The sequence below is a fragment of the Lygodium microphyllum genome, chromosome 22 (assembly GCF_053477565.2).
Source record: "Lygodium microphyllum isolate KBCC chromosome 22, Lygodium_microphyllum_v1.1.10, whole genome shotgun sequence".
Lineage (NCBI taxonomy): Eukaryota > Viridiplantae > Streptophyta > Polypodiopsida > Schizaeales > Lygodiaceae > Lygodium > Lygodium microphyllum.
Genome location: NC_141156.1, coordinates 9,923,986 through 9,936,239, shown reverse-complemented (window position 1 = coordinate 9,936,239; position 12,254 = coordinate 9,923,986). Strand labels below are relative to the sequence as shown.

General features: G+C 37.4%; 1 protein-coding gene across 1 annotated transcript; it reads left to right on the top strand.

The window, feature by feature from the left end:
- Nucleotides 1-5,730: 5,730 nt before the first annotated feature.
- LOC148016885 (uncharacterized) lies at nucleotides 5,731-7,719 on the top strand. Its single transcript, XM_087663398.1, has 4 exons — nucleotides 5,731-6,084; nucleotides 6,230-6,329; nucleotides 6,489-6,515; nucleotides 7,069-7,719. The coding sequence occupies exons 1-4, from the start codon at nucleotides 6,076-6,078 to the stop codon at nucleotides 7,332-7,334; spliced, it is 402 nt and encodes a 133-aa protein (XP_087519524.1). The 5' UTR covers nucleotides 5,731-6,075; the 3' UTR covers nucleotides 7,335-7,719.
- Nucleotides 7,720-12,254: the final 4,535 nt, after the last annotated feature.

Genomic DNA, 12,254 nt, shown 5'->3' with positions numbered 1-12,254 from the left:
TAATACAATCATAGTCTCTCATCTTACCTTATTGTTTATAGCATTCATGACTTCTCTCTTTTCTCTTCTATCTTTCTACTATTTCTCTCCTCGTCACTCATTCTCTCTCCTTTTTTTTCTCTCTTTTTGCACTCTGTTCTCTCATCTCTCAATCCTCTTCTTGACATAAACGTGGGACACTTGGTGCACTAGAAATCCTCTATTAATGCAATTGGTGACTCATTGGAAGCTAATGGATCACATCATATTTACAACTTTCAACACTGAGACATGTAGAAGCTATTAATACTATTATAATAGCATAATCCAGTTTTTGAAGTGAATGGATTTTGAAGATTTCAAGCCCACCTTTCTTATGCTTTGTAGTACTATATGAAGCCTAAATTCAATGAGTTAGATTAAATTTTTTTTGAAAGATTTCTTGCAAAATGACATTCATCTAAATAATCATTCAATAGATCTAATCTATTTGAAAGTATTCAAAGAAAAAAAAAGGCTTCAATCTTCATGTAGTAAAGTTTACAATGACTTGTACAATCCAAATTTCTATCATAAATATGTCCATGTTAAGTTTGCAATTTCAAAAATTTTGTTGAAACTCAAGTGTACATGTTTAAATTTTAAAAAACTTTGAAATATTCAAAATTTTATCAAGTTCAAGATCTATAGAACAAACATTAATCTGTCACCATATTTAGTATTCATACATGTCTTTCATTCGACAATATACTCATGAGATTAAATGCTCTTATGATACAAATTATCATTATAAATCCTAAAAATTGAACATGTTTCAATTACCAAGATGAAACAACAAAACACTACTTTAATACATGTGTTAAGTTTACTATCTCAAAAATGTTATTTGATTTCAAATATATCTTCTTAAATTTCAAATAAAAATTACAATCTTCAAAAATTTATTATTTCCAATATATAACTAATTCAAAACACATAATGGCAGGACCATATTCATTATAAGATGGAATTGTTTCTTGAGAGTTATGTGTGCATCGTGCTTAGCCATAGTCTACTGCAAAAATGAGGAATTTACCAAGCATGCGTGTTGTATGGCTCTTCCTTAGGGCAGAGCCTCCCAAGCACAATTGGGAGGGCCAATTGTACCATTCATCCACTCAACTTAGTTGGGAGGATTAGTTAGTGAAGCAAGCATGTAGCAAATGGACTCACAAAATTTAAGTGAAATTTGCAAAACATGTAGTTATTTAGATGTATTAAAAAGTTGATTATAAAAAGAGTTTTTGCCATGCTCATGACAAGCGATCTCACTAGGTGCAAGATTAGTGGTGGGTTGAGTTCTGGAGGGGCTAGGTATTCTAGATGCTTAAGCATGGTGGTTGGGGTAGAAAAGGAAAGAACAAATGATTATGGGACCATATATGCTTACAACATCCTTCTTGCTTTAAATTTTTAAGTTTTTCCACATTGGATATCTAAGGGAATATATCCAAAACATCAACGTGTCCCTAGAAGATTATAGAATTTGTGGCAAATCTTATATTGATATTCCAAAATGATGTAAAAGTTTTTGTTGAATATTCCTTCAAAGTTTTTAATTTAAGCCTAGTCAACTTCCAAATCCTAGTTTTTTTTTCTAAAAGCAACAACCAATTGAATTATATATTAGCCACTACAATGATCTCTATTGTGGGACCTATAAGATCACTAAGCTACTATGATTTTTTAAAATCCTAAAGGATGGGTCATATTACTCACACCCAAGTTTTGGTGCCATATTACTCACACTCAAGTTGTGGTACTTCTATTCTTTTAAACCTAAGGGAGGGGCCATATTACTCACATCCAACTTCTGGATATTTGGTTTAGGGTTGAGTGATCAAAGCATTGATTTTGAGAGAGAGGCAATGAAGGATATTGATATGCCAAACAAATTTTGCAACTCATGATGACCGAATGAGAGGTGAGGACATTTTTGCTGAGCATAGTAGAAACATTTAACTGCCAATTGTAATGGTAAGCTAAGACATGTTTACATGTTTCCAAGAATTATAACCCACCTGTGTATACATGCGCATGTCTCTCCACATATGCTAGTCTACCCTTCTTTATATGATGCTTAGGGGGACTCCTTTGTGCCATTATAGGGAACTATTAGTGACTAGGGCCACCAAGTTTCTTTAGAGGGAACCATAAGGAAAATTTGACATCAAATTCCTTCACATTGAACCCTGGGGGGGAGGTGACACCTGGGCCACTAAACTAACAAAAAGCAACCCACAATAAAATCTTGGTGAATATGATTCGATAATATTACAACTATTGATGCATCTAAGAAGGTTATGATGAATAATTTTCCAACTGATAATATTAGTATCAATATTCTACAATTGGTAAGTTTCTTTTTTGCATTGCGAAGTTGAGAATTAGACATGTAGTTGGATCATTCCCTCCTCTCTCTCTCTCTCTCTCTCTCTCTCTCTCCATTGATTTATCTTATTCTATTTGTAAGATGTTAAGATCAAGCTACTCCTTCCAATGCATGGCATGACTATATTGCTAGCTCACTTCCTTGTGATAGCTTACTTGCCAACTTGAGAAATAAATGTATAAGAGGACACTACCATTGGCTCATGTAAAGAGTAAAATTGATGCCTAATTGATACATTAAGCCAAAACTCAAGGATGTCCACAAATGTGTGTTGGGGGCCTATGATTGTGAACCAAAAGCCTAGAAGGAAGATATTATTTCCCCCCTAATGTAATTAGTACAATACACTTTATCCCAATGAGATTTCTTATATATTTTTCATCATGTGATGCTTTATCAAGTACCCTACATAATATGACTATTTTTATGAATCCACTACCTAGGAATAGATTATGAGAGGTAGCACTACCATTGCTCTTTTATCCCATGTGCCTCCATCTTTAAGGCATGTTCCTTCATCTATGTTTTTATCTCAAAGTGTATCTATTTATTTCTTGACTTTTATACTTAATGAAAGTTTTTTTTTTCATGCAAGTTTTGAAACATATGTTGTGTGCTTATTTTTATGTGAAGTATGTAATCAAAATGAAAGACATTGATGTGAAATATGTACGTTGTGCTTATTTCTATGTGAGGTGTAATCTTTTAATGATAGATGTTGATTTTTAAAGAAGGGGCATTGGGGGGCCAAAGAATTCCATTGTAGGAATAACCAACACAAATATTCATATTTGAATGATTAACATCTCTATAAACAAATATATAGTAATTTGTATTAGAGGTTGAGATTAAATTCTATAAATCAAATTGACAACTTTATTTTAAGTTTCTTTGTAACTTTGACATGAGAGAGTAAATGAGTATTTGTGTGGGTGTGTTAAACTAGCATACCCAATGTAAGGAGTTGCCAAAAGCTCTAGGAGCCATGCATGCTTAATGCAAAGGGTTACTACAAGCTTTGGTTGCCACACACCACCATTATTTGGTTCTACCTCTATTCTCCTATGCAAATGGCATTAGTATCTCCTTTTGATTCTACAAACACCACACTTTGACGTTCAACTAGAATGGCACCCATGTGATTTTCTCCCATGAAACCCTAGTAGCTGGCAAGGGATGTTTTTATGACAAATGGCATGTGGACCAATACAATATGCTCAATGATGAGTTATTGGAGAAAGGGTATGTACTGCCCAAAGAGAAGCTTTAGAATTCACCATGTAGCTATGTATGCAATTGGTATACCCATTGCTACATTGTAGGCTTGAACTTGAACTACCTCCAACATATTTGCATCTCACCAATTCTCCTTTGTGATAACACCCTCTTGGGCTTGCCTTTAGACCCTCAAGGCTTGGCTCATTGAGTTTGGTCTTATGAAGACCATCCATATAGCTTCCCCTCGACCACCCAAAGTATGTTCACTAGCTCCTATGGCATCATAATGCAATATCTCTCTGTTTGGTTGTTACTATAGCTAGATTATATAGTGTAGCTAGATCGTCATATATTTGGAGATCCAACCTCTTCTTAGATCAGTTTGCATGTTCAATATTTTTACATACAATGTGCTCAAATAGAGGGAGCATGAGTCATTAAAACTTGTTGAAACCAATGTATAGAGATCTTATATTGTTGTATGTGTGCGTGCACATGCACGTGTGTGTGCACATGTGTGTGTGTGTGTTTTTTTTTTTTTTTGCACGTATTTGGAGTTTAGCATGAAAATGTAAACATACCATAACTTTTCATAAATGAAGGAATCATGATATTTTTCCCTTGTATATTGATTTCCAACATTATCGACCCCCCTAAGTTAACCCTCAAAGAAATTTAGAGAAGTTAAGAGTCAATTATAGGCTTAAGACTTGAATCATGTAACTGATACGTTTTACATTAGGATATACATTTGTAGCTTCAAGCTATGAAGTAACACATACTTTGTTTACATCACACATATAAAATTTGTGTACATTGACATTCTTAGGCAATGATCAAACCACTAGTTTCATCCAAACCTATATCTAGATCTCTTTTGAGAAATTGATAGAAGTAAAAGTAACTGACCGTTACTACTTTTGAGGTAGGAATCTCTTTCTATCTACATCTCTTTTGAGAAATTAATATAATTAAAGGTAACTGACCATTACTACTTTTGAGGTAGGAATATATATATATATATATGTATATATGTATGTATGTATGTGTATATATATATATATATATATATACATATATAAGGGAGCTTGGTGCACCTATACAAGAGTATTGTGTGTGGGGTATGAGGTGCACACACACGTGTGATACACTAAAAATATGTAGCATACTACAATTCCTTATCTCACACACACACGGCTTCATAGTAGCTTTGGATGAAGCTATCGTGAAGTAGCCTAGCATACTGGTGTGTATTCATGGGAATCCTATTCGTAGAAAATGGTATTTAAACAAATGTTATGTATATATATAATTTAAAATTATATAATTAAAGTTGTTAATTGAAACTCTAATGTTTTAGTGTATATCCAAATTGTTTAAATAAAGTTAAGCGTATTTATGTACCTTAGATTAGCATTTCTCCTAAGAAGCTAGAAGAGCTAGCCTTTTTGTGTGCTTTGATTGCATAATTTGGACCATAGTAATGTATATTTTCTTAACTTACGTTGTTTTATAAAGAGATAAGAACAAATGATTATGGGACCATATATGCTTACAACATCCTCCTTTCTTTAAACTTTTAAGTTTCGCCACATTGGATATCCAAGGGAATATATCCAAAACATCAACATATTTGTAGAAGATTATAGAATTTGTGGCAAATCCTATGCCAACATTCGAGAATCATGTAAAATTTTCTATTGCATCTTCCTTCAAAGTTTTTAATTTAAGCCTAATCAACTTCCAACTCCTAGTTTCTTTTTTTTATTCCCCTAAAAGCAACAACCAATTGAATTATATATTAGCCACTACAATGATATCTATTGTGGGACCTATAAGATCACTAAGCTAGTACGATTTTTAAAAATCGTGAAAGATGGGACATATTAGTCACATCCAAATTTTGGTGCCATATTACTCACATGCAAGTTGTGGTACTTGTATTCTTTTAAACCTAAGGGAGGGGCCATATTACTCGCACCCAACTTGTGGTTCGTTGGTTCAAGGTTAAGTGATGAAAGCATTGATTTTGAGAGAGAGGCAATGAAGGATATTTATACGCCAAACAAATCTTGCAACTCATGATGACCAACTGAGAGAGCATAGTAGAAACATTTCGCTGCTAATTGAACTGGTAAGCTAAGACCCGTTTACATAACGCATCTGGTATACATGCGCATGTCTCTCCACATATGCTAGTCTACCCTTCTTTATATATGATGCTTAGGGGGACTCCTTTGGTGCCACTATAGGGAACCGTCAATGACTAGAGCCACCAAGTTTGTCTAGAGGAAAGGTCGATACCATCTTCTTTTACATTGAACCCACAATAAAAAACAAAAAGCAACCCACTATAAAATCTTGGTGACTTTTGAATGGACGTTGGGCGGGTGTGTTTCGCCTCATGAGGACGAGTGTCTCTCGGAGAGCACCGTGCAAGGCGCGCTATGTATAAGGTGTGGTATTCCTAAGGATGTGCTATAAACCCACATCTTTGGCGACTTTTTTCTTCTCTCTTCGGTGATTCTCTTCGTTGTGAATCAACTCTCTCCGCGCTATCACCATCTCTGATCTCTCTCAAGTCGTTTGTTTCTTCTGCAGCATCTTGTTCCTGATTCAATCCATCAACCATGGCTACTTGCGGGTACTGCAGCTCTGGCTGCCGATGCGGTTCTCCTTGCCCTTGCGGCACCAGCTGCAGGTAATGATCAGCACGCTTTCCTTTTGATGATCTCTTCTTGCTACATCATTTTATCTGTATGTGTTTACTCAGACATTGCTATTTAGGATGCACCTGAATCTGGGGTTATACGTCTGATTATCCATTTCTTATTTCTGTCTTGATTCATTGGTTTGACAGATGCAGTTCGACCGATCAAGGCTCTAGGTGCGTTTAGCCCCTATCAATTAAAGGTTTTCTAGTATTTGGGACATATTCTGAGCCTTGATGAGAGAATATGGTTTGTCGTTTTGTTTGATCATTCATTTGTTGTTGCCATGGCTGGTTTGGTTCTGGGCATTTGATGGGTCGTGATTAGCTGGTTGGGTTTTTATGAATTGTGGGATTGGTCAGTTGCAGAGTGATGATTTATCGATTCTGGTGTTCAGATTGCAGGTTGGATGTATGTTCTTTAAGCTACAAAAGCATGTTTGTCTTGTTGGGTTGCTAATTTTTTGCATGTGATCACAGTAGTGGATTGCGGATTGAGTGCATCTAACTGTGGCAAAACTAGTTCTTTTAACTTGTGAGGAGAGCAACTAGCATTTGTGATTCAATCTGCTTGTGGAGCAACCGTAGCTGCCTTCAGGCTCTATAACCTTTCGCTTGATCTTATCAGAACTGTGATCGGAATTGGTCTAATCAAAACTATTGCTTCCAATTCTAATCAACACAATTGCTTTACTGTCTGTACTGATGGGTCGATTTTAATGGCTGGCAGCACTCCTGCAGCTGTGGCTCCGTATTGCAAATGTGGGCAAAACTGCAGTTGCGGTGAGCAGTGCACTTGCAGTAGAGTCAGTGACAGTGCCAGCGCCTTATCCTACTGCAAGTGCGGAGAGAACTGTAACTGCGCACCTTGCACCTGCCCTCGGGCAACAGTCTCTGTCGCATAGATACAATGATGCTGCAGTAACTGGAGAAACTTACAATCGGGCGTGTGTTTTTGTATATATTGATCGAGTAGCTAAATGCAATAGCATTTAGATGTATGCGGAGCTTACAAAACTGCATGCAATATGCTGATCGAGTAGCTAATTAATGCAATAGCATTGGGATGTATGTGGCGCTTAAAAAAACTGTATGCAATATGCTGATGAGTAGCTAGAGTACTAACAGGTACGCATGGATGATGGATACCTTCAATGGGTACATGATGCAGTTACTGATTGTCTAAAACAGCTAGACGGACATGTAATAGAGTATGTCAATATCTTAGTAGAGGAATTGTGAAGTTTTGTCCCATGACAAACATGCAATAGAGTACAATATCTTAGTAGATAATTGTAATATTTTATCCTATTTGGTAAATTGTGCAGATCTTATTAAGCACTCGAGCTCATTGTTATGGACTTGCTCATATCTTTATGCACTTTGTGGAAGGCTTGAGCTTACACATGCCTGAACATGTCCAAATTTAAGATGTGGTGTTGTAAGTCCAACATCTTGTTTTGTGTTATATTGTATTTGTAATTACTTGATGTATAGTTCTATGGAGTTCTTTGATGACATCAGTCATAGTAGTGCTCACTCAATGCAATTTTTTGCCCATTTGGCATTGAGGTCATGTATTTATTGTTGAGATATGGAGCTCCACTCGTGATATGCCAGGGTGACCGTTGTGCATTTATGTCACCGACGTGTCAGTTGCAGATGCAGTTGGTACACCGCCCATGAATAATAGCTAGATGACAGCTATCTTTATCTACTCTAGTTCGTGGCTCAGTTAGTATGCAAACTTAGTTATTTGAGTTTGGTTTGAGACCCATATATAGGGTTCTTCTATTTCTTTATAAGAGAGTTCTTTTGGCTTACACAACTAAGAAGAGGAAAACTGTTTTCAGCCTCCATCTTTGTGTGTATTCCCCCATTGTGCAAGCAAGAAAGCTACAAGTGAAACTCATTCATTCTCTTCTACAATCTTGACATGGTATCAGAGCCTTGTTCGTGGTAAGGAGCTCAAGAAAGCAAGCCAAGCTCGCGGTGTTCTGGTAAGAGGAGCATTGTTGCTTTCGTTTTCTGTTTTGGGAGCAGATCTCTGCAGGTAGCACAGCCGGAAATTGCAAGAGTGCATTGTCTCAGGTTGAGACGCCCTTCGCGGTAAAAAGTTATTGTAGAAATTGCATTGTAAAAAGTTATTGTAGAAAGTTTTGGAGGCGGAAGTTTTCTGCACGCACTCAGGAAAAGGCCTTGTTTTATGCTGTGCGACCACTGTTCTACAGGTCGGTGAAAAGTTATTGTAGAAATTGCATCGTATGCTTGTGCGCAAAAATATTGGGAGTTTCAGAATTATCATTGGTTCCTGTTTATGGAAAATTGTCACTAAGAAGTGACTGTGTGGTCAAATACCACTTTCGCCAGTTTTGCAGATTTGCCCTTGTGAGGGTGAAGCTGAGTTTTTACAGTGACAGAATTTTTCGCAGTGTTCTGTAATGGCGTCTGATTCTCTTTCACAGATTGTAACTAAAAAGCTTGACAAGAACAACTTCCAAGCATGGAAGTTTAGAATGACGAATTTCCTTATGGAAAAAGGATATTGGGAATTTGTTGCAGGAAATGAAAAAGAACCAGTTCTTCCTGATGTTCCCAATCAACAGCAAATGCAGGCATTCAAAGCATGGCATGAGAGAGCCAGGAAAGTTATGTACTGGCTGTCTATCAGCATTTCAGACTCTATGATTGTGTATATTCAGGATGCAAGTACGCCAAAGGAGGCATGGGATACTCTGTCAAAGATGTATAGCACAAATACGCAAGCCAGGAAAATGCAGCTCAAGCAAGAGTTGCACAATGTGCAAAGAGAAAATATGAGCATCAATGATTACCACATGAAGGTGAAGAGGATTGCAGATGCACTTGCTTCCATTGGGTCGCTAGTGGAAGATGATGATTTAGTTTCTGTGACCTTGAATGGTCTAGGAAAGGATTATGCACAGTTTCGGATATCCATTTCAGTTCGTGAAAGATTTTCTGATTTTGAGGAGTTGATTGCTCTTCTAATTTCTGAGGAACAGAGAAATGGTTGTGCATCTTCTTCAGGAGGAACTTCAAAAGAAACTGTTTTTTACTCAAATGCTGGAAGAGGTAGAGGCAGAGGTAGAGGAGGCCGATTTGGAGGCCGTGGTAGAAATCAGAATATGCAGTAAACTCAAGAAAACCAGTCCTATGGAGGAGGACGTGGTAACTCTAGAGGCAGGGGGAGCCAAAGAGGTCGTGGTGGATGGCAAAGAGGTCAAAATACAAACAGTAATGTTGAATGCTACTATTATGGTAAAATAGGTCATATGGCTAAAGACTGCTATAAAAAGTAGAATGACATCATGAATGGAAAACTGCAACAAGGAAATTATGCATCTTCTAGTAAACAGGGTGATGACAGAAATGAGCATTTGTTTATGGTGCAGCACATGAATAATTTTGTGACAAGTGCAGAAGAAAGCAATGATGTATGGTATGTTGACTCAGGTGCATCAAACCACATGACAGGTCATGTAGAATGGATGGACGATGCAAGAAAAATGGAAAAACCAAGATTTGTGGAGACTGATTATGATACTACACATCCTATTATATAGATTGGAAAAATTCATTTGTCTATGTAAGATGGGAAAAAGAAATACATGTCCGATGTATTTCATGTCCCGAATATCACCAAGAATCTAGTTTCTGTTGGTCAAATGGTTGAGCAGGGCTTACAGGTCAGATTTAATTCTCATGGATGCTTTGTTGAGGATATGAAAAATAAAGGTCGCTTGATAGCAAAATGAAAGAAGAAGGACAGAATGTTTACGTTGGATGCAGACATGTCTGAATTGAGTGCAGCAATGTTTGCACATGGGATCGGTGTAGTTGCAAATATTGATATCTGGCATAAACGCATTGGTCATGTTAATGTACAGCGACTTAAATCAATGCAGGCCCAAAATATTGTTGCAGGATTGCCTAGATTCAAGGTTGCAGAAATGCATAAGGTATGTGAAGCCTGTCAGTTTGGAAAACAGGCAAGGAAACCATTTCCTAGACATGTTCAAGAGAGTAAGAAGCCATTGGGATTAATCCACTATGATGTGTGGACTACTAAAGCTGCATCTCTTGGAGGCTGTCATTATTTTGTTACTTTTATTGATGACTATAGTAGAAAAGTTTGGGTATATTTTATGAAAAAGAAAAGTGAAGGTTTTGGGCATTTCAAAACTCTTAAAGCTATGGTTGAAAAAGAAACAGGCCTGCAAATAAAATGCCTAAGGTCAGATGGAGGGGGAGAGTATCTCTCAAATGAGTTTGCAAGGTTATTGTAGGAGCATGACATAAAGCAGCAATATTCATGCAGTCATACCCCACAGCAAAATGGAATTGCAGAAAAAAAAAACAGACATATTGGAGAGGTGTCTCGTGCCATGCTCAATGAAAAAGACCTGCCAGATTTTTATTAGGCTGAAGTAGTTGCTACAGCAGTCTACATAATGAACATGACTCCCACTGCAGCAATACATGGAATGACTCCAGAGGAGAGGTATACTGGTAGGAAACCAGATATTTCTCATTTGAAAATTTTTGGTTGCATTGCCTATGTACATGTGCCAGATGAGTTGAGATCCAAGTTGGATCCAAAAGGTGAGAAGTGCATCTTTATTGGTTACTCTCTGTAGCAAAAAGGGTATAGATGCTATAACCCTTCTACTCGTAAGTTTACAATGAGCAAAGATGTTTTTGATGAGATGAGTAGCTGGTATAAACTAGTAAATGTGATTGATGATGTAGATGCACAAAATGGTAATGCTGCACAGAATTCACAGCAGCAGTCACAAAATATTAGTGGACCTGGAGCGTCCTCTAGCAGTGGTTCACATTCTTCGCCATGGACAGGCAGATTGAGATCAGGAGAATCTTCTCAAAGTAATGCAGATAGTGGTATGCAGGTATCACGAAAAGGAAAAGAGAAGGTTGATCAGCCCATGTTTGATGTGAATGCAGGTCACTCTTATGTGGATGGTGAATCCAGTGGCTCAGAACAGAGCATTGATGATGAGTTGGGTATTCCTTCTATTGTTACACATGGAGTAAGGAAGACCATGGATGTTTTGAGAGCACCCGGGAGTGAACCCACTTTGCGCAGGTCTACCAGAGTTAGGTATCCTGTGGATAGGCTGAAATATAATGGATTTACAGCCATTCACTATGCATATATAGTCAAGGTGATACATGAACCAGAACCCACTTCTTTTGAGCAAGCCATGGGAAAAGAAAAATGGGAGAAAGCCATGGATGAAGAAATGGATGCCTTGGAAGCAAATGCTACATGGGAATTGGTACCTTTGCCTAAAGGTAAGAATGCAATTAGCTGTAAGTGGGTTTATAAGGTGAAGCACAATGCAGATAGTTCTGTGAACAGATACAAGGCAAGATTAGTAGTCAAGGGGTATGCACAAACATATGGCATTGACTATGAAGAAACATTCAGTCTGGTTGCAAGGATGGCAACCGTAAGAGCAGTCATTGCTATGGCTGCATCAAAGGGATGGTCTTTACATTAGATGGATGTAAAGAATGCCTTCTTGCATGGTGATTTGCAAGAAGAGGTCTATATGGAGTAGTCACCAGATTATGTGCATGCTGTTCATCCTGAGTTTGTTTGCAGGTTGAAGAAAGTTTTGTATGGCTTGAAGCAAGCACCTAGAGCATGGTCCGACAAGATAGGACAGTATCTTGTCACTATTGGCTTTCAGATTTTCAAGGCAGATTTCTCACTTTATGTGAGAAAAACAGAGAAATGTATTATGCTACTTGTCATTTATGTTGATGATTTGATTATGACAGGTGACAGTGATGAAGATATCCTTCATGCGAAAATGCTATTGAAGCAGAAGTTTGAGATGAAGGATTTGGGAGAGCTGCGTTATTTCTTGG